Source organism: Pongo pygmaeus, chromosome 7 (genome assembly GCF_028885625.2).
Source record: "Pongo pygmaeus isolate AG05252 chromosome 7, NHGRI_mPonPyg2-v2.0_pri, whole genome shotgun sequence".
In the NCBI taxonomy this organism is placed as follows: Eukaryota; Metazoa; Chordata; class Mammalia; order Primates; family Hominidae; genus Pongo; species Pongo pygmaeus.
This window is the reverse complement of record NC_072380.2, coordinates 129321099-129343864: the sequence shown is the minus strand read 5'-3', so window position 1 is coordinate 129343864 and position 22766 is coordinate 129321099. Positions and strand designations below refer to the sequence as shown.

Here is a 22766-nt window from a genome sequence, read left to right as displayed (position 1 = left end):
TGTACTAGATCTGGTCTCTGTTCCATCTATATACCTATATAGGTCATCTTTGACCTAAGCTAGTATTTAGTTACAAAGTAGTCATGGCACAAGCCTCAAATAGTAACATAGAATGCAGCATTTTAGGGGCTTGGTTATGTATTTGTGATAATTACCAACTGTAGTATTTAAAAATCTTTGATGGTGGTTTTATCACTTAAAATTTTACTGGCATTTATTGGTTTATTATTGGTTAATTTAATGTCAAATATACACAAGATGTGGTTTCTGGAAACCTAGAAATTTGTTGTGTATTTCTCTTGTATTTGTGCTGTGCTTCAATGATTCAGAAATAATTTACTGTATACTTCGCCAATAAGAAGTAATGAGGCTCTCAAAATGGGTGGCTGGCTAGCCTTTGGAGTCAGAGTCTGAAGTAATAGCTGTGGTAAACAGCTTTTCTAAAAGGATTTCAATAATCATGATTAGCTCATTAGAGTTATTGTGAGGAATATAAAGTTAGATAACATATGTGGAACACTTAGCAGGAAGTCTGACATAGTAAGTGCTCACTAAGTGGTAGTTTCCTTCTCTGTGCCTAGCTCTACTCTTTCCCTACAGGCTATGTTTATTTTAGAAATAATTTTATTGTATTTTTAAATAATTTGGATTTATTTGATAAAATATTAAGTCATTAAATATTAGATGGTAGATTCTTAAATTGTTTTTAATTTTTAGAATTTAAATGACTTTGTTAATTAAGAGTTCCCTAATAACACATCTGCAAAACACTTCTTTTTTCTTGATCTACTGGACATATCTTGAGTTTTCGAGTTTGAATAAGCTCCATTTTTAGTTTTCTACTTTCTCCTCATCCCAGGCTATCCATTGGTGGCAATTCTTTGTTCCTGTTTCTCAGTGAGAAATTGTATTTCACAAGGGCTCTCTTAACACAAAAAGATGATTTTTTTAAAAATGAGGACGAAGAATTGAAGGTAAGAAGAATTCTGTTGAGTTATTCTGCTGAACTGAAAAGCTTCTACTCTGTTGTCCTTTCCAGTGATCTTCAGGAGCACTTGAATCTCATACTGTTGTTTGGTTGGTTGCCATTGCAACTTCAGATATATATAACACTTAAATGTAAGACAGCATATTATTTTCAGTGTTTTCATATGTGACGGTAAAACAAGAGAAAGCCCAACAAATGTTGTTGATGTTTGAAAGGGATAGTTATTGGACAGTCCACCTCAATGAAGACAGATTTAGCTCTAGGCGCTTTAAAATGGACTGTTTTGCAAAGAGGATATCTGGAAAAACTGAATATGAATATACTGGTGCCAAACTTCAGGCAGTTATTCAGTGTTGTAAAGCAGGTTTTCCTTTGCTTGGGACACGCTTACCAATGAAAACAATTGCAAAAGTTGAAGAGATTTATAAAACTTCTCGTTTTTATAATCCTTCCAAATTTTGTGGCACCAGCTCAACTGCATCCAAGTGTGGCTTTTTGTATTAGTAGTTTGAGTTGGCTTAATAGTAACGACCAGTTTGTCTTTTTTTTTTTTGAGACTGAGTCTCGCTCTGTCGCCCAGGCTGGAGTGCAGTGGTGTGATCTTGGTTCACTGCAACATCTGCCTCACGAGCTCAAGCAATTCTCACGCCTCAGCCTCTCAAGTAGCTGGGATTACAGGCGCCTGCCACCATGCCTGGCTAATTTTTGTATTTTTAGTAGAGACGAGGTTTCACCATGTGGGCCAGGCTGGTTTTGAACTCCTGACCTCAAGTGATCCACCTACCTCAGCCTCCCAAAGTGCTGGGATTACAGGCGTGAGCCACGGGGCCCAGCCAACCAGTTTGTCTTTGAAATTTATGTGTTGCATACTACTTTTTCTCAGTGGAGATGTTTGCTTTTTTGTACTAAGAATGCCTAAAAGGTTCTTTTCTACTAAGTCCTTCTCTTAAACATTATGAATTTTAAAATAGTTCTGTCTCCCAAGAGGATTATCCTCTTGCCATTCATCTTTGGGAAATTTCTCCAGGAATATTTAGACATTAACTCAGAAGAGAATGTCATTGGTTGAAATTGCTGTTTTGACTTCCCTTAAATATGAGAACTTTAGAACAAAAATTGAAGCTTGTCTAACCCTGGACCAACTCTGCAAAGTTGCCAATCAGTGCTTGTTTCTTCATTGATCTGCATTAACACAGCAGTAGGCAGTTGGCACTTCGAGTCAAGGAGCCTTTTTTTTTTCTTTTCCTCCTCCTTTTTCCTTTTGTTTCTTTGACATGATTCTCTTCCTTCTGAGGTGTGAGCCACTCCTGAGCCTTATTTCTCGGGAGTGAAATACCAAAACTCCAGCCAGAAAAGTGAGTACTGGCTGCATATGAGGAGGCAAATAGCAGTACCTCATAGTCACCAGAGCCTGTGGGCTATGACGTGGCATCTTCATCACAAACCAATTCCAGATATGCAGAGGCTTCTTCCCTCCCTCATTTACCTGTTTTGTAGCCAAACTGGGTCTCTTGTGCTCACCTTACCTACCCACCCAATATAACTCCTGAGAGAAACTAGCATAGCCACAAAAGCAAGGGTGTTTATCCAGGAGATTGGAATCTGGAACGACCATTTCTTATTTTCTGTGTAAAACTTAACCAGCATGTCATCATTTCAGAGTTGTTCCCTTGTCCATAGGCCAGAGGGGTAAATACATGTTAGCTGGTGTGGCAGCTTAGCTCCCTTGATGGTGCCTGCCAGGAGCATGGTTTTGAGACAGGTCACTGGGACAGTTGCTTTTCATTTCGTATTCCTACTTAGGTTTACCAGGAAGCTTTTGCAGGAGTTGGCTTTCTACTTTTTGAAAATTTGGATGGGAAGGGGAGGATAAACTGAGGGTGAAGGGAGATGGGATTCAAAGAATGGGGACACAGACCTGAAAGTCTACAGAGATAATGCAGTTCACGTGGCTGTGAGTTGTGTCTCTTGTTCCTTGGCTTATAATAAACAGAAACAGTATTACTGATTATTTTTTTTTACCTTATTACATCAAAGTGAGCTCTTTTCAAACACTGCATTTGTTGGCGCTTCATATGAGCAGAGTCATGGTGAGAACTGGGCCTCTGTGCACTGTGGTTCATTTCGGAGCTCTAGCATCCCCAGCCCCACCTTTTAAGACTCACTTGCAGTCTGTTTAGGTCCTTTCTTTATATGATGCCTCTGAGAGGGCACTTAAAAAAAAAGTTTTGTTTTGTTTTTAATTTTAAAATTGGGGTGGTAAGTCCAAACCAAGATAGAGAATCTCCTGGCACTTTACATAGATTAGGCCCAACACATACATTGTTTATTAGTGAAATTCTAGTGCATTGTATCTTTTTAAAGTGATTTTCTTAATTGACCAATCATTGCTCTTGGCCCCTTTATTTTGATATTTAGGTGATATGAAAACTCTTATGACTTACAAATGTGTCCAAAATCTTGCAAAATCTTTTATGTCATATTCTAAACCATGGAAGAGGAAATGGAAATGCTCCCCTCATTTCCCCTAATAAAGAAGCTGATCTCTCTTTACTCCTCAGTCCCCAGAAATATGTTGGAGGAGTGGTATCTCCACATGGCTATAGGCTTTCTTGACTTTCTTCCCTAGTTTAGAGGAACACTTCATTTTCATTCTTACCCTTGTCAGAGGTGCTGTAGAATAGGTAAAACTCTGGATGAAGAAGAAATTTGGAAGTTTGCTACGGATCTTGGAGTTTTTTACCTCGTGTATCCTGGAGTATTGTACCTCGTGAATCTCTTGTATTCAGGCTGTTTGAGGAGAGACTTAGCAAGATTACAGAATATTTTTCAGAGGAATGTATTTTTATTTTAAATCATAATGCATGCTGGAGGCCCCTTTAGCTAATAGAAAATTATTTATAATTAGTATATCCAGTGAACAATGTGGAATAATAGCGTTTTGACTGGGATTGGGTTCTCAGATCTCTTTGGAGATGGGAAAATTAAATATCAAAGAAGAATTATTAACTGTACAGCAAGATCCCCACAGGGGAAATCTCAGAGCTGGCATGAGAACCTCGACCTCTAGATTCCAAGTCTTTCTTTTTTTTTTTATAGTTCTTTTTTTTTTCCTTTTTTTTTTTTTATTAAGTATTTATTGATCATTCTTGGGTGTTTCTCGGAGAGGGGGATATGGCAGGGTCATAGGATAATAGTGGAGAGGTCAGGAGATAAACACATGAACAAAGGTCTCTGGTTTTCCTAGGCAGAGGTCCCTGTGGCCTTCTGCAGTGTTTGTGTCCCTGGGTACTTGAGATTAGGGAGTGGTGATGACTCTTAAAGAGCATGCTGCCTTCAAGCATCTGTTTAACAAAGCACATCTTGCACCGCCCTTAATCCATTTAACCTTGAGTTGACACAGCACATGTTTCAGAGAGCAGGGGGCTGGGGGGAAAGCCATAGATCAACAGCATCCCAAGGCAGAAGAATTTCTCCTAGTCGGAACAAAATGGAGTCTCTTATGCCCACCTCTTTCTACACAGACACAGCAACAATCTGATCTCTCCTTTCTTTTTTCCACACTTCCCCCTCTTCTTTTCAACAAAACCGCCATCGTCCTCATGGCCCACTCCCGATGGTCGCTGTCTCCCCGGAGCTGTTGGGTACACCTCCCAGACAGGGCGGCCGGGCAGAGGCGCTCCTCACTTCCCAGATGGGGCGGCGGGGCAGAGGCGCTCCTCACATCCCAGACGATGGGCGGCCAGGCAGAGGCGCTCCTCACCTCCCAGACGGGGCGGCCAGGCAGAGGCGCTCCTCACTTCTCAGACGGGGCGGCCAGGCAGAGGCGCTCCTCACTTCCCAGATGGGGTGGCCACGCAGAGACGCTCCTCACCTCCCAGACGGGGTGGCGGCTGGGCAGAGGCGCTCCTCACTTCCTCCCAGACGGGGTGGCAGCCAGGCAGAGGCTCTCCTCACCTCCCAGACAGGGCGGCCGGGCAGAGGCGCTCCTCACTTCCCAGACGGGGCAGCCGGGCAGAGACGCTCCTCACCTCCCAGACGGGGCGGCCGGGCAGAGGCGCTCCTCACTTCCCAGACGGGGCGGCCGGGCAGAGGCGCTCCTCACTTCCTCACAGAGGGGGCGGCCAGGCAGAGGCGCTCCTCACCTCTCAGACGGGGTGGCCGGGCAGAGGTGCTCCTCACCTCCCAGACGATGGGCGGCCGGGCAGAGGCGCTCCTCACTTCCCAGATGGGGTGGCCGGGCGGAGGCGCTCCTCACTTCCCAGACGGGGCGGCCGGGTGGAGGCTCTCCTCACATCCCAGACGATGGGCGGCCGGGCAGAGACGCTCCTCACTTCCTATATGGGATGGCGGCGGGGCAGAGGCTGTAATCTTAGCACTTTAGGAGGCCAAGGCAGGCGGTTGGGAGGTGGAGGTTGTAGGGAGGCGAGATCACGCCACTGCACTCCAGCCTGAGCAACATTGAGCACTGAGTGAGCGAGACTCCGTCTGCAATCCCAGCACCTCGGGAGGCCGAGGCGGGCAGATCACTGGAGGCCAGGAGCTGGAGACCAGCCGGGTCAACAGGGTGAAACCCCGTCTCCACCAAAAACACAAAAACCAGTCAGGCGTGGCGGCGCGCGCCTGCAATCCCAGGCACTCGGCAGGCCGACGCAGTAGAATCACAGGAGCCTGAAGCAGGGAGGTTGCAGCGAGCCGAGATCACCCAAGTCTTTCTTTTCTGCTATTATAAGTTGGCAGACTCCAACCTCTTCTTATATTGTAGCTAAATTGTGTACTAATATGTTGTGTAAGTTTTGATTTAAAAATAATTTTTTAAAAATCTTACTTGTTCTGTCAGTTGCTTAATAATCTCTCTTCTTCCCTTTCCCTTTAAAATAAATAGCAAATTTAGTTTCGGCTCCCATTTTACTTATAATACTGGGACTTTTCACTCATAAATTAAATTTGATTACAATTTATTAGCCAAATCAGTGATTTTACTTTGATTTAAAAGAATTATGGAATTTCAAAACAGAAGGAGATCATAGCAGTGATTCTGTCCCACTTGCCAAATTTATGTGGTTGATGTGAATCGTTAAACTAGCTGGGGGGAGGTGAGATTCCTCTTACATGCTAGAGAAATAAAATATGAAGATAAAAAATAATTGGTGTAAGATTATCATATTTTATACTGCTTTTTCAGGCTATCATATTGTGTATAAAATAGGTTTCTAAGGTAGTGATGTTTTTAATGGTGGTTTAAAGTATAGCATAGGTTATGTGACTTTGATTTTGTATTTTATTCATAAATATACAGAAACCCTGGTTTGGTATACAAAGTGTCTGGTGTCTGGTATCACCTTCTCCCCCATACCCTTAGTAGCCTAACTTCCTCTATATTAACACTTTTTTTCCTTTTTATGAATGAATGAGCCCACTTTCAAAACAGGCACTTAAACTGTGTACATCTTGACAGTAGTGCAGCTTCCAGCTCTGTTGCAACATTGCCGTAGGCTTAAGAAAGTCTCTTCAGATAGTGGCAAAATAACTTTGTTTGGTAGTTTTTGTTTGTTTAGCTTTTCTACATAGCAAAAAAAAAAATCTCAAAAAACACAATTCTTGTGTAGTTGATGAGTTGGCTGCCATCTTTTAGCATGAGAACTGTAACTTCCTTGGAATAAGCAGATTTATAACTTCTTCGCCTACAAGTAATGAAAAATCAGACTGTGTCCATCTGAGGAACACTCTTTTATACTTTATGATCCTGAGTCTTGTTGGCTTTGTAAAACCATAGTGGTATAACCAAAAGAATGACAGATGTATAACTTTTCTTTTGCTAAAACCTGAGTAAGAATTTTGAAAATGAAACAGGTTTCAAGTTAAGCAAATACGTTTACTCAGCGTGGTCATGTATTCATAATAATAGAAATAGTTTGGGGCTGGATGCAGTGGCTCATGCCTGTAATCCCAACACTTTGGGAGGCCGAGGTGGGTGGATTCTTTGATCCCAGGAGTACGAGACCAGGCTGGGTAACGTGGTGAAACCCCATCTCTACAAAAAAACAATACAAAAATTAGCCGGGTGTGATGGTGCACACCTGTAGTCCCAGCTACTTGGAAGGCTAAATCAAAAGAATCACTTGAGCCCGGGAGACAGAGGTTGCAGTGAGCCAAGATGAGGCCATTGTACTCCAGCCTGGGCAACAGGATTGAAACCCTGTGTCAATAATAATAATAATAAATAATAATAAGAGAAATAGCATGGCTATTATGTTGACTATAAAGTTTTCTCCTGTATTATATATTTGCTGTGCATTATTCTGCTATATTGCTTTTTAAAATGTCATTTATTATATTGCTAGTTTTAATCTGTATTTCTGGTAATACTGCTTTAATATAGTATACATTATAGTCATTAGTATACATTGTAGTCATTAATTTGACAAAAGTAAAAGTCACTAAACCTTTTCATTCTATACATGGTCATTAAAATATAACTTTATTCTAAGGAAAAAATAGTGTCTGTTACTTAAAGGAACACACAAACAAGAAAAAATAATTCTTTAAAAAATTTAGCATATGCAGCAGGGGGCACCAGATGAAGGCAAAAATATATTCTTATATTTTGAATCAGCTACAGCCTGTATCCTCTTCATATATAAGCAGTGTGGTTGGTAGTTAATTGTTTCCCCTTAGTTTTCCTAATGGTTTTAGTTTCTCAGCTCTAAAAGCTGTGTTGAAGAAGAGGTTGATAACTCTTCCTTTTTTATTAATTCAAATGAAACTTCTTACAACCAACCAATTTAGTAATTACACAAATTTTTCTTCAACATTTACTATTTTGAGAGTTTCAAAAAGGGGAGTAGAAGCCACATTTAATAATTCTTTGGTTAGAACAAGGTATTAATATTGTGTGGAATACATTTTCTACAAAATATTTTTTCATTAAAGAATAAAAGGAAACCCCTGATGATTTAAAAGCCTAATTTTGTTTTGTTTTATATATGAACTGAATGAATTTTAAGTCTGGAATCCTGTTCCCTATTGCTAATAAATTGTTAGGTAGACATTTGTTTCCAAAAGGCTTGTTTTTAATGTTGGTAACATCATTAAAAAGTTTTTTCTTTTAATTTCCTCTTCCCCATCATCCAGTCCAATATCAGATGGAAATGATGCGGAGCCTTCGCCATGTAAACATTGATCATCTTCATGTGGGCTGGTATCAGTCCACATACTATGGCTCATTCGTTACCCGGGCACTCCTGGACTCTCAGTTTAGTTACCAGCATGCCATTGAAGAATCTGTCGTTCTCATTTATGGTTAGTAGGAGGTTTATTATTCTTTTTTCCCTTAATATTATTACTACTATTTTTGCTTTCTGTCTTTTTTGCCTCTAAGAGCAGTCTGGCAGGCCTTCTCAAGTAAATACCAACCCTGTTTCTGCAGCAGCCTCAGCAGCAGCTCAGTCTAGACAGGGTTTCCTTCTTTCTGTTTATTTTTCTTGCTATCAGAGCCCTGATGTGTACATTTTGGAATGCTGGAGTAGCTGCTTCATTTTTATTCCTCCATCTCCCCTCCCTCATTGAAGGGGCCGGTGGAACTAGACCAGATGTCTAACAAACCCCGATTGCTAGAGTGTCTGGCTCTGTACGTGACTGACCAATCATAATACAGTGTGCCAAGTTTTTTTTATACCTCTGACAACAGCGTACAAAACCTGGACTGTTTCTTAGCACAAAGATTTTTTTCTTTTCGGCCTATTTAATGGTGTTTCCTCAAGCTCTCCAGACCAGATGTTCTGTGCTGTATCAGAACTGTAGGCAATTTAACAGCTTTATAGCCTTCCCCCTCCCCAAACACTCACAGTTTGCCATATCTGGCAGACTTGCATATAGTTTCCAGCTGAGAAGTAAATGTAACGTCCTGAGTATCTGTCAGAAAAAATACTAATGAATACGATCAATCTTATGAGCTGCCCCAAAATTGTTTCAGTATGTTAACAATTGGATTACAGTAAAGAACAAGTTGTTAAAGTGTACTTATATTGGCTGGAAACATTGCATCATCAGACCTTGATGAATTTTCCACTTGTTTCAATCTATTTTGGTTTTCATTTTATCACCTATTGCTAAAAGTTTCACTGTGTTAAGTTTCATACAACATGAATGTTAACACAGGTTTTAGGCGAATATTGGCATGCCAGAGCCGTTATCATGCAGCAAGTGCTAAGCTCCCTTACTCATGGAGTGTTTCAGCGGTTAGTTTTGACAAAATTAGTTTCTCCAAAACCAAAAAGACACTTTTGTGATAGCAGTTTGACTTGAATGGTTTTGTTTTTACAATCTGTTTTAACGAAAAAATGTGAACAGTGATTGTTAGGATGGATAAATTTTGTGTGCGGGGCTATTCATTTTAAGTTGAATGAGGAGCTACCCAAGTACATGCAGTGAATTTTCATGTTTAATATTTATCAGTGATTTCCTAATTATACAAGATGTCTAGAACATACGATACATTTAATTTTCAGCAAGATTACTGGTTCTTGCTGAGGAATGAATTTGAAAATAACTCTTTTGCATCTTTAGTTTTTGACAGAGGAAATTACTCTATTGTAAGTAGGGTAGAGGTATTCCTGCATTTTCAAGTGCTATTTGCTATAGTGCTTTGAGTCTGCTTCAAGTTGTGTTCTGGTTATTTATTTTGATCTTTATTTTGCAAAGACTGTGTGATATGTAACAGAATGTGCCTAGAACCAATGCCATTCAAGCATGGTAGTGACAAAATTCTTAGTAATTTATTTCTCTTTCCTTGTTTGAGATCCCATAAAAACTGCCCAAGGATCTCTCTCACTAAAGGCATACAGACTGACTCCTAAACTGATGGAAGTTTGTAAAGAAAAGGATTTTTCCCCTGAAGCGTAAGTGTTTGGGGGCATCTGGTAAAGGGTTGGGTATTTTTCTGTTGAGATTTTTCTTTGCCACATCTCTTGAATCCTCGGTTGTGGTGTGGTAATGCTTTTGCCATGTGGACTGTAGAAGTTTTCTGCATGCCGAGTGCTGCTTGCTCTCTCCCTTCCCATGTTTAAATTATTCTTTAGGGAATATCTCATCTGTTGTTCTCACCAAGGGTGAATTCAGTTAGAATGGGAATTAATTAGCTACTGGATTCGAAGAAATAAATGATTGAATAAAGGGAGATGGAAAGAGTGATCAGTGGCTGTCAGATTGTAAGCTCTGTGTCAGACTGGTTGTGAGCTGTGTGTCTTATTTTCCGAACCCTTGTTTAATGAGGGGGTGGGAAAGACATAAACATTTTAAGAATTTGGTAAAGAATGTGGCTTATTGGAAATTTTATGGGTGACAGTTATGCAGAGAATTAACTGATGGAGCTGTTTTGGGATCCTATTTAATGGCATTGTAATATTTACTTTAAATAAATTAAATACTTAGAATTCTTCCATTTTTTAATTATAGAAATTTTTAGTTCTTACTGAATCAGAATTAATGGTTTTGACTTCATGTAGGACGGTTCATCTCTAGTTTCCCATTTGGCTCCTAAAAAGTTAAGGTGCAGAGAATTTTAAAAGAAAAGCTAACTCATGAACAATTCCTGGATGTGGTGGTTATAATTAATCTATGAGAAACTGTGTTCTTGGCATGTTCTAACTATTGTATCTGGAGTCTCCTTGTGTTCTGCTACTTGTTAAACTCTAATTCAAGAGGCTTTTAAAATGAACTTTTCAAGAAATAGAGTATTTCTCATTTCTAGCTATTTTAAATTAAGTTGTAGGTGTAGGTTGTGTAGCATAGCTTACTGTGACATTTACATTTTCGTATCAGTGAAATTTTAAAGATACCTGATTACAAAGAATGAGTAGTTTCTTCTGCCAAGAATCTTATTTTCTGGGCTTTAGCTCAAATTCGCATCATTTTCAAAGTTACTCAAATCACTCAACTTACGCTTGACTCTGTAAAACTCTAGTTTCTCTTTTTTTTTTTTTTTTTTTTTAAGAGTGTTAATGAAACAAAGATCTTGGATAGGGCCTGTAATTAGGTAAATTTTATGAAGTAGTCAATCTAGCATCTACTTTTGACAATCAGACTAAAGTATTTTTAACATGCTTCACAGATTGAAAAAAGCAAATATCACCTTTGAGTACATGTTTGAAGAAGTGCCGATTGTAATTAAAAATTCACATCTGATCAATGTCCTAATGTGGGAACTTGAAAAGAAGTCAGCTGTTGCAGATAAACATGAATTGCTCAGCCTTGCCAGCAGGTAAGTGGCCCTGCCTAATAAAAAGCCCATGTTTTAGAACTTTTTGCAAAAGATTCTTTCACATAAACTTTACCTGTGAAACAAGAAAACAGTTACTTAAGAACATTTATAGGTTCTTAAAACATGTGTAACATGGAGTAATAGTCTGGCCCTGTTAGGATCTCAGGGAAAAACGCCAAACTGATAATATGAAACAACACATTATTTGAATACTAATTGCTTATATTAGAAGAACCCTCTGCTGCCTTCTTTGCTGTATCATTTGTGCTTTGATAAGGTCAGTGCCCAAGAGGGAGGGCTTTTTTATATGGCTCAGCTTTATTTCTTGTACACGGTCCTAAGAGGCTTAGGGTATTATGTCTGGATATTTAATAATGCTCAGGAAAAGAACAGAAATGCTTTTTTCTTTTACTTGTTGTACTTGCCCTTGTTCAGATGCAGACTCTTGCAGTTGTAAAATTCCAGTTGTTTGAGTTTTCAACTAAAATTTGAATTTTCTGAACCTGACATTGGCTTCACCTATTTTAGTTGGTGATAACAATTTCCTCCAGCGTGACTGCCTTAGCTATCTAGTTGTTGAGATAATGTTTATTATATTTGTAAAATGCAGATTGAGGTTTCCAAAAGGAAGTATTGTTCCCTTTGTTAAATTAATGTTTATTTCCCCCTCATCTATTACTCTTAACAGAAATGTGAATAGAGCCACATGTATAGCTCCTCTTAAATGCCCTTTGAGCATTATGTTAGTGATTATTTTGTCTGTGGTGGAAGGAGGCTAGCAGCAGACTTGTGGAATGAAATTAAATGGTCAGAGTAGGTAAAGAATCAATATATGCTTGTTGGCTGAAAGAAACAAGGTGTGTTTTCTTAAGCAACCAGTTTGGAGCAGACTAAATTATTTATCAGATTTCTAGTAATCTTAGATAGAGACTTGTAAAAAAAAAAAATGTACAGACTTTGTACTTCCTCGATAATAAGGCAAGTGGGATGAACCCAGAAGGGCCAGAGACATCAATGTTCTTCTCCATGCGCTGGCACGAGTAGGACTGTGGTTGAAGCGCCGCCTTCCATTGCATTAATTGATCACAAAGGCCACTAGAAAGTCTTAACAGGGCAGGGAGATGGACGATGAATGTAAATGGAGTGCTAAGTAACACAGCCAGGTTGCAAGGCTAATTTGGCACCAAAGAGTGTGCTGTTTGACTGCAAACATATATTCATAATAGTCCTTTAATTTGTCTATTTTAGAAGGTCATATTTTTCTTTATTGCTTTTACAAACACACTGGGCACACCTGTATTTAAAGCATTTAGCTAAGAACCTTTTTCAGCATGCAAGGTTACAATTTGATGTATTAAGTATATGGTTATATAATAATTTTAAATTTACTGCATGAAAGCTTTTGCTTACATAATTCATGTCTTCACCTTTTCCCAGGCTTCCTTTATTGAGCATACAAAAGAAATACATCCCTGATGGTGCTTTAACATTACCAATGAGCTGGTCTATAATGTCCGTTTGTCCAAAGCAGCATTTATAATAACCAAGAAAATGTTCTCAGTTTGCCCTAGCAACTGAGACCTAGACAAATATTTTATTATAGTTTTTGTCTTCTGTATTTTTATGTAAACGAGGAAAAAGAGGCCCCATTTCTTTGCTTTCCATATGAAATTATTTAAAGTGTAAATTGGTGTTCCTGTTGGGAGGGAAAAAAATGAAGCAACTTTGAAGCAGCGCTTTTTTGCTAGTAGACGCTTACATTGAACCAAATCGATTATACTATTTTAAAAGACAGAAAGAAAAGTTTTGTACATCTCAATTTTTAATTTCTGACAGTAGTTGTGTGATGATGGCTCAGGCCAGTTGCCATAAAAGTTTGTATAAGAAACCTCATCAGAAATCATTCTTATGCAGGTGCTTAAACTTGGTCTTTCCTTTCACAGCCTATACATGGGCACCAGTTTCTTTGATGTGCCTGATAAGTTTGTTCTCTGCGACGACTAAAACGTATTTGCTTTTGTTGAAAAATTCAAATTTTTTTATTTTAATTTTATTAGATGGAAGTTCTAGTAATAGTTATTCCATAACAGTCTTTATTAGTTTTTAAAAATGTGTATCACAGGCGTTCAGCTTTTCACACATGTGAAACAATTCTGTTTTTATTTTCTCTTTTAAAAAACGTAAACTAAGGGTGGGCATCATACATTAAGGATTATAAGCATAAATTGATACTGTAGCCAGAGCAGACTTAACACTTCATGTCCTGGTTCACATCTGTTTAAGTTATCTGTTTTCAGTTCTTTATTTGCTTGGCAATAAAAGAAAAGGCAATGTTACTGAAACTCCTAACAGTAAGTCCCTGTTTCAGCATCCTAGTTAAATTGGTACTGAAAAGATTCCCACAAAATTGGTCTTGGTAGTGGTATGATTTTCTGTCATTGTTAATTTCTGATGCCCTTTTATAAGGCCTGTAGTACACAGATTTGTGTGTGTGTGTGTGTGTGTGTTTCTGATTTTTTTTTCTGAAGAGCATTATCATAATATAAAAGTTATGAAATACTTAAAGTCCACATATTTGTGCTTGTAGCAGTGTTCTTTCACAATAACTTCATATACTTGCAGCAGATAATATTAGTACTTTATATTAAAGACTTTTCTGGTAGAAACAGTGGGTCTGTTTTAGTAGTGCCTTTCTCACTACTGTAAACAGCCTCCAAGATTTAAGGTCTAGGTGTATTTTCTCTGCATATGGCAGTACCTCTCCTGTGCTGTTATTTTTTCCCTACTGTCACTGCTTTCCCCGTAACCTCCCAGCCACAGCATTGGTGATGATCTTTTCTTTCTCTGATTTCCTTTTGCAATTAATGACATAAATGACTTAACAACTAATCATGTAGCTAACGGCATTTCTTACACTTTATATAGCCTTTTGGGCTTCACATTGCTCACTGGTAAAAATGAAAGGATCAGGAACCTGAAGCCAGTGCCTCCTGTCTTCTTGCCTTCTCAGGACCTCATTAGGTTGATCTACTCCTTCCTTCTTCATAGATTTTCAGTTTCTTTCTATACTAGTTTTTTTTTCAATCTTTATAGGCTTGTTTTTCCAATTAAAAATTTGTTTAAATTTTCAACTCTTTAGACAATTTGAAAGAAAAATACAGTGAACATCCATCCATAAACCTTTCATTTAGATTCACCAATTGTATATCATGCCACATTTGCACTCTATCTACGTACATAAACACTACTTTTTCTTTCTGAACCATCTGAAAGTAAATTGTAGACGTGACTTTTAACCCCTAAATACTTCAGCATGCATCTCCCAAAAACAAAGACATTTAAACTTGTTTACGTCCCCCATCTCAAAAGAAAAACTTATGAAAAGAATACCTTTTGATCTCCTGCCTTTAGTATCCATCTCCTTTTGTTTTCTGCTAAATTTTTCAATTTGTTTCATAATCAAACTTCTCGATAGAATTTTGATGTCACTGTTTCCTCATTTCCCACTGATTTCCCAGTGATTGCCAACAGTTTGTGGCATTCCACCCATTATATGTAGTAAGACCTCCCTCCAAAGTCACAAAAGACTTTGATGTCACTATGTCACTGAGTATTTTAGACTCTTCAGCATGTAATATGTTGATAAGGCCTTCTTCCTGAGATCCTTTCCTAGGAGCCTGTGAAACTATAGCCCTTCTGGGTTTCCTCTCATTTTCCACAGTGAACCCTCTTGTGCTCATCTCTGTCCGTGTTCCCCAAGGTCTGTCTTCTCACACATATACTCGTGGGGCGATTTTGTCTTACTCCTGTGACTTTTACTGCCTTAGTCTAGGACCTTATTTTTTTTCCTCTTTCAAAATTGTAATGATCTTGCTAAATGCAAATTAGATGGTCATATTACTCCTTTGCTTAAAATGTTTAGCTGGTTTCCCACTGTCCTTAGGACAGATTCCAGACTTGTAGTATGTTTTTAAGTCATTGCACTTTGATCGTTGTCTGCCTCTCTTTTCCCCAGTCTTGCCCAATTCTAATACTTAAGTCTGAGTGAATTTAAATCAACTATTTAGAAATTAGGGTAAAACAGAAGCAAATACATTGTATCCAGAGAAGAAGAAATGTTTTGAAGTTAAAAGTGATTTAAAAAATTACAACACAATAAAATAAATATGAAAGAAGCACTTGATTCCTCAATAGGTGAAGTCGTCCGACCATGTTACTGGACCAAGGTTATCTAGGTAGTGCCAGGCTGGGATTAAAAGGTAAATTTACTCACATACACCCTAGTTCTATGCTCTTTCCATTATTTGATAAAGAGCCAAAACTTTCTGATTTTCTTGAGGTTACTGATAGAATCCATATTTTAGTTGGATTTATTTTTATTCATTCCCAGTATTCCCACCCTGTTTCCTTCTCAGTCTTTCCCTTCTCTGTAAATGTAGTAACCAGCTGCCAGAAGACTGAGAGTCACCCTCCATTCCTCTCTTATGCCCCCTATCAAATAAAGATTGCCTGCTCCGCCTCCAGAATCTCTCTCAGTTCTGCTCACTTTTCTCTATGCTCTGCCATCATCCTAGTTCAAGTCACCACAATTTCTCTCTGTAATGTCACGATAGATTATTTGCCGGAGGTGCAGTTTTTAAAATAGAGAAAAAATTGACCATTTAAACCCTTTTCAAATGTACCCTTTAGTCGTTTTTAGTATATTCACAATGTTTTACAACCATTACTAGCTCTAGAACATTCTCATCACCCTGAACGGGAACCCAAACCCATTAAGCTGTCATTCCCATTCCCCTAACCCTTGGCAGCCTCTAGTCACTTTCTATCTCTACGGATTTGCCTATTCTGAATATTTTATAAAATAGAGTCCTGGCCAGGAACAGTGGCTCATGCCTGTAATCCCAGCACTTTGAGAAGCCGAGGTGGGAGGATCTCTTGATGTCGGGAGTTCCTGGCGAAACCCCATCTCTATTGAAAATACAAAAACTCTAGCCAGGTGTGGTGGTGCATGCCTGTAGTCCCAGCTACTCGAGAGGCTGAGGCACAAGAATTGCTTGAGCCCGGGAGGTGGAGGTCGCCCCACTGCACCAGCCTGGATGACGAGTGAAACTGTCTCAAAGAAAAAAAGAGTCCTAAAATAAGCAGCCTTTTGTGTCTACCTTCTTTCCCTTAGTAAATGTTTTCAAGGTTCATCCATGTTGTGGGGTGTATCAGAACTTTATTCATTTTTAAGGCCAAATAACATTCTACTATATGGATATATAATATTTTATTTATCTCTTCATCATTTGATGGAATTTTAGATTGTTTTTAGTTTTTGGCTATTAAGAATAATGTAGCTATTAACATACATGTATGAGTTTTTGTGTGAGTATATATTTTTAATTCCCTAGGGTATATACATATTTATAGGGTATATTCATTAAGAGTGGAATTGCTGGGTTATATGGTAATTTGGTTTAGCTTTTTGAGGAACCACCAAACTGTTTCCATAGCAGCTGTATCACTTTACCTTCCCACCCCAATGTATGAGTGTTTTCATTTTTCCACATCCTCGCCAACACCCCACAGTAGACTTTTAACTAACCTCCTGGTTTCTCCTCTCCAGTCTATTTGCATAGCAGCAGAATGATCATTTTAAAATCTAAGCAAAATGTGTCATAAACATGCAAAACTCCAGGGTATCATTCACATTGCAGTTGTGAGGTCTCATTCACAACAAACTATATTGCTGGGGAGTTGTGTGGTGCTAATGAGCTTCCCACATGTGCTTGTCTGGTCTGCCTGACCTTAATCCCTGTGCTCTAGCCATGCCAGGCCTCTTCTTTTTATCAAATCTGCCTAATTCTTGCTCATCTCAGGCATTCAGCACTTGTATTTTCTTTTGCCTACAATATTTTTGGCATAGCTGACTCATCTTTCACTTTCAGTCTGTCATCTCCTCAGAGATATTCTGATCATGCTATCTAAAGTAAGTGTCTCTTCACCTCCCCCTTCTCTTTCTCCTCCATCCCTAATCAGTTATAAGATCAATGAAGATATAGAACATGTATGTCTTATTCACTGTTGTCTCCCTGTTTTCTAGTACTAAGGCTGGCACATAATAGGAGTATAGTAAATACCTGTTTGCAGTTAATGAATGGGTACTACTCTTTAGAAGCTTGCTATTTTAAAAACATATATATGTATAATAGCTGTCCAGGCGTTACCATGGTAGAAGGTAAGTTGCAGGCAGAAATCAGTGAATATGGTGGTCATTGTGCCAATCATTATATCACTTTATAAAGTGATGTTGGTAACTGAACTGCAATAGAAATTTCTGGAGAGAATAAGAAATATGAAAGACTGTACTATAGATTCTAGGAAAGGTAAGAGGAAAGGAGCCTCTTCATCAGGTTTTGTAGAAGAATAAATGTTACCATTGCTCATTTAAAGCCTAGATAGAGAAATCATGTGCCAGATGTCATAATCTGGATGGTTCTTTCCTGTGGCTGCTGATTTAAATGTTATGGAATGCATTTGGGCAGGGGTGAGTTAATGAAAAGAATTTGGGAATACTGAACTTGGTATAAAAAATATGTATTATAGATGTCTCACTAGGTATGTTTAACAGTTCCTACCCTATCATGCCTGTGCTCTCACAATAAGAAACTCGGCTATTTCAGGTATCCCTGAGATTATAGTTGGAAGTTTGGTATGGAAAGTTTAGTAACAAGTTGACTCAGATTTTTTCCTCTGCCTTTGCTTTTATGCATATGTGTGCTCTCATTCTTTTAGCAAAAGCCAGTTCAAGTTCATGTCTTAAAACTGTTTAGAGCAGTAGCAAAGCTATAATTTAAAGTAAGACTTGTCAGTATGTTTACTTTACATTTCAGCAATCATTTGGGGAAGAATCTACAGTTGCTGATGGACAGAGTGGATGAAATGAGCCAAGATATAGTTAAATACAACACATACATGAGGAATACTAGTAAACAACAGCAGCAGAAACATCAGGTTGGTATTATGGAAAAATTCAACAAACATGTATTTCTACGTTTCATGTATTTCAAGAGTCATGTTCAAAATGACCTAAATTATCTTTGGTAAAGCACTGACCGTTAGCTAGTTACTCTATATCATATTTTTAAAAGATTATTATTTTTATGGCATGTTTGTAACATATTATTTACAGGTTATACTTAAAAATACCTGTGTTAAAGAGAGCTATTAAGCTCAGATTGTAATGCCAAGGTTATGCAAATAAGAGATACATTTATTGAGAAAATCAGGAGCAAAGAGATTCCAGAATGTCACAGCTCATTTCTTTACTAAAATATAATTGGTTTGGCAGTGGCTCATTGCAGCATAGTTAGCAATCAATCTTCAGTTCATTTAAAAAACTGAGCAATTGTGATTAAGAGCAAGCAATGTTGATAGGAAGTAATAGACTAACTGCTGTGAAGTAGATAGTATAATACAGACAAAAACCCTAGAATTATCCGAATATTCTCATATGCATACATCTACGGCTGTGGCCATTTAACCTTTTCTTTATTCATGTTGCCTGCAGGCCACATGGTTTTCACAGTTCCTGGAATATTGTATTTGGACTATACTGCTCTAAAGTGTTCTTAGCATTTGATTCATAGATAAGTTGATTCCAGAATGTTTATCTGTGAAAGTAGTATTTATATATGACTACTCTGTTCATTAAAATGTACTTTAAACAGAGCGTTGTTAAATATAGAATTCTAAGCACAACTAAGTGGTTTCTGAGAATGTTGTATTTAAATTTTTTCTTAATATCAGAGTTCATTTTTAGTATATAGTGAAATTTAAAGTACTTTGTTTCTACCAGCTTAGAATTGAGAAAACATATGTAAATCAGTATTTTTTTTTTTAACTGAAAAGATGGGAGTGGTTACAAATGTCTGATAAACTGAGGGGGAAAAAATCGTCTCAGCTGGATTTCATTTTCATGCTGGTTTTTCCTGTAGGTGAAGGACTCATCCAGGGTATCAAATTGAATATTTGTTTCCTATGAGTACCCCATAATGAATACAGGAATCTTTACAAAGCAAGTTACTTTCCTTCACTAGAAAGAGTTGTTGTTTCCCTTGATTTTCTTAGGAATCCAAAGACTAAATTTTTACTAGCACAGCTTGGTTTCTCATTACCTGACATTTTAAGGTTGTGTATGGGATATTACGTGCTTCACTGTTGGGAGCAGTCATAGCTGTTAGCTCTTACTGTAGTTGATCTATAAGTTTATAGTTAAAGTTTATATATGTCCCTACTCTCTCTTCAGCGAATCGTAGGAATCCAGAGTTTGAAAGTATTTGAAGCATTATCTGAGCTATTAATAGTATCCATCCTTAGCTATAGAGCTGAGGTACAGACAATTATCTGTTAAGAGTAGTAACAACAGGCCAGGAGTGCTGGCTCTCGCCTGTAATCCCAGCACTTTGGGAGGCTGAGGCGGGTGGATCACGAGGTCAGGAGTTTGAGACTGTACTAAAAATACAAAAATTAGCTGGGTGTGGTGGTGGGCACCTGTAACCCCAACTACTTGGGAGGCTGAGGCAGGAGAATTGCTTGAACCGGGGAGGCTGAGAGGTAGAGGCTGCAGTGAGCCAAGATTGTGCCACTGCACTCCAGCCTGGGTGACAGAATGAGACTCTGTGTCAAAAAAAAAAAAGAAAAGAAAAAAAAGCCGTAACAATAGTGAACATAGCAATAATGACATCATCTGTATTGTTATTTTAGGTCAATAGGAGTAAAGGTGAAAGAATTTCCAGTGTGGTAGTTCTTTACTTAGTCATTAAAATTAGGATGAATCATTTATTTATTACCCCATTGTCATAAATGATAAAGGAACTCCCTTTACCTTACTAATCATGAGTTTCTTTCCCTTTAAGCTCCCTGTTACTTACATAACTAGTTTTGTTTTCTGAATCATTAGTTATAGACTCTTAGAGCTCAGAGTGACACTAGAGTTTTCAACAAAGGAATTTTCTTCTATTATTGGCGTATTTAGCTTCTTAGACGCAAGTTACCAAATGTTGCCATTGATAAAAACTGAGGTTGGAATTCAGAGCAGTGGGGTTCTGCTGGTTGTGTAGGGGAAGGACATCTTTTTTTCCTCCTCAGATGGAGAAAAATAACCAAATCATTTTCCCTTTGAATTTTAGTATCAGCAGCGTCGCCAGCAGGAGAATATGCAGCGCCAGAGCCGAGGAGAACCCCCGCTCCCTGAGGAGGACCTGTCCAAACTCTTCAAACCGCCACAGCCTCCTGCTAGGATGGACTCGCTGCTCATTGCAGGTATTGTTGCCCAGTGCAAAACCTGGCTGGTTTTGTTCATTTCTTAGGAAGCAGAAGACAGTGAGAAACTTACAAACAGAAAAGCATGCCATAAAAGCTAGTATGTTTGAAATAGCTGCAGGATGAATTTGAATCTAGCACCTGTAATATCTGAAATCTAAGAACTTGTAAGAGTTTGTTCTTTTGTCCAGGTCCTTTCAGTGCTTCACTCTATGTTTCTAAACATTTTTGAGATGGCATTATAAACTTTCTGAAATGAGTGCTTTTTCATGGAAACCCAGAAAAATTGTTTACAGTCTTAATGCAGAAGATCACTTAGCTCAGGCCTCTTACTATTCCTCTTCCAGCTCAGCACTGTACAGTGGGTACTTGACTTGAATTTAGGAAATTATTTCCCTTACTTGGACTTAAATTGTGGCAGCACAAATGTATTTCTGGATGAACTTTTTCTGGTTATGCTTAATGTTTAATACCACCTTTAAGCAGGAGAGGTCCTGTGTCCTGTACTAGGACTTGATTTTGAATATATGACATTCATGCCCTTATTTGGCTATAATCTTATAGAAATGTTAAATGCCATCTGATTCAGTCAGATCCTTACCTGTGAGAAGATTTTATCAAAGTGAAAATCCTACTCAAAAGCTGATTGGCAGTTTCTCAATTATATTGATACATTTGTAATGTGGGAGGAAATTCCAAATTCCTTAACATTTTCTAGTGTACATACAAATTAAATTTGGAAATGAGACACAGTTCCTTCCCAAAGGTCCAATTCAAACAGAATTGAAATCCTTATATTTTGAAGAAGTATGTAACTGATGTAACTGTTGCATGAGATTAGATCATTTAAGACATAAAAAGCAACGATGGAGCCCTTTCTTCAGGTGAACTCTCTACTCTTACTCTGTCTGGCTCGTAGGAGAAAACTCCTTAACATTCCCAAAGCACAAACTGAAAACCTACCGTACTTGTTCACATCTGGGTCCAGTAGGTCTGGCTGGTTTGCAGCTCTGTGATTTATTGTTAGTATCTCCTTTCTACCTGTGAAGGCTAGTCAATGCTGTTTTCTCAGTTGTACAGCATTGGTTTGATCTATTTAGTCAGTCCTTTTGACTGACAGCTATTATGTCCTAAGGGCTGATAAGCTTTTGAGGAGTAGTTTTTCTTTATTCTCTGTGTAATTGAGAGTGGACAGTAGCTTATTTTCAAAAGAACTTGTATTTCTTATCCCTTATAGAAAAATAAACTCTGAATTCAAAACAATATACAGGTGATTCTGTTTTATGCTGATTTTTCAGTTTGACTAGCTTTCTGGATCATTTTACAATTTGTGGAACATTATGGCTCTATCTCTTTCTCAAATGCACAGGCCAGATAAATACTTACTGCCAGAACATCAAGGAGTTCACTGCCCAAAACTTAGGCAAGCTCTTCATGGCCCAGGCTCTTCAAGAATACAACAACTAAGAAAAGGAAGTTTCCAGAAAAGAAGTTAACATGAACTCTTGAAATCACACCAGGGCAACTCTTGGAAGAAATATATTTGCATATTGAAAAGCACAGAGGATTTCTTTAGTGTCATTGCCGATTTTGGCTATAACAGTGTCTTTCTAGCCATAATAAAATAAAACAAAACCTTGACTGCTTGCTTCTTTGATTTTAGATGTATTTTCTCTGGCTTCCTTTTGTTTGCTTATACTTGTTTATTTCTAAAAGCTAAAGCAAGCCCTGACCAGAAGTTTCATCAGGCAGAAACCTATAGGCTCCACCACTTTTGCTGCCTCTCAGGTGCCACCTTTCAACCCACTTCTCCCAACTACTTATCCCAGCTTCTGACCCGGAGGCCGTGGCACCTACTGTGAATATATTTTTTTTTTTTTTGAATTTTTATACTTCGCTGCTCCCAAATGAGCACCTCGAGAGAAGTCCAGACTTCGTGTACTTGCCCAGGATTCCTTGTCCCCGGACCCGGAATCACTTGGCCTAATTCCAGTCAGTCTGCCTTTTCATTTCTGTTGGTGATGGTCAACCAGTCCCTGTACTCACAGGCCATGGGACACGATTTTTTTTTTTTTTTTTTTTTTTTTTTAAAGACAGAGTCTCACTTTGTTGCCCAGGCTGGAGTGTAGTGGCGCAATCTCAGCTCGCTGCAACCTCCACCTTCTGAGTTCAAGCGATTCTCCTACCTCAGCCTCCCAAGTAGCTGGGACT

The 22766-nt window shown here is 38.4% G+C and overlaps 1 protein-coding gene across 1 annotated transcript in view; it reads left to right on the top strand.

Moving 5' to 3' along the window:
• Window positions 1-22196, top strand: part of EIF3H (eukaryotic translation initiation factor 3 subunit H) — a 110378-nt gene extending 88182 nt beyond the window's left edge. Inside the window, exons 3-8 of the mRNA XM_054498514.2 lie at window positions 8123-8290; window positions 9789-9888; window positions 11100-11249; window positions 18125-18245; window positions 20423-20555; window positions 21925-22196. Coding sequence (XP_054354489.1) covers window positions 8123-8290; window positions 9789-9888; window positions 11100-11249; window positions 18125-18245; window positions 20423-20555; window positions 21925-22022 — 770 coding nt within the window. The 3' untranslated portion in view covers window positions 22023-22196. The remainder of the gene's footprint in view (window positions 1-8122; window positions 8291-9788; window positions 9889-11099; window positions 11250-18124; window positions 18246-20422; window positions 20556-21924) is intronic.
• Window positions 22197-22766: the final 570 nt, after the last annotated feature.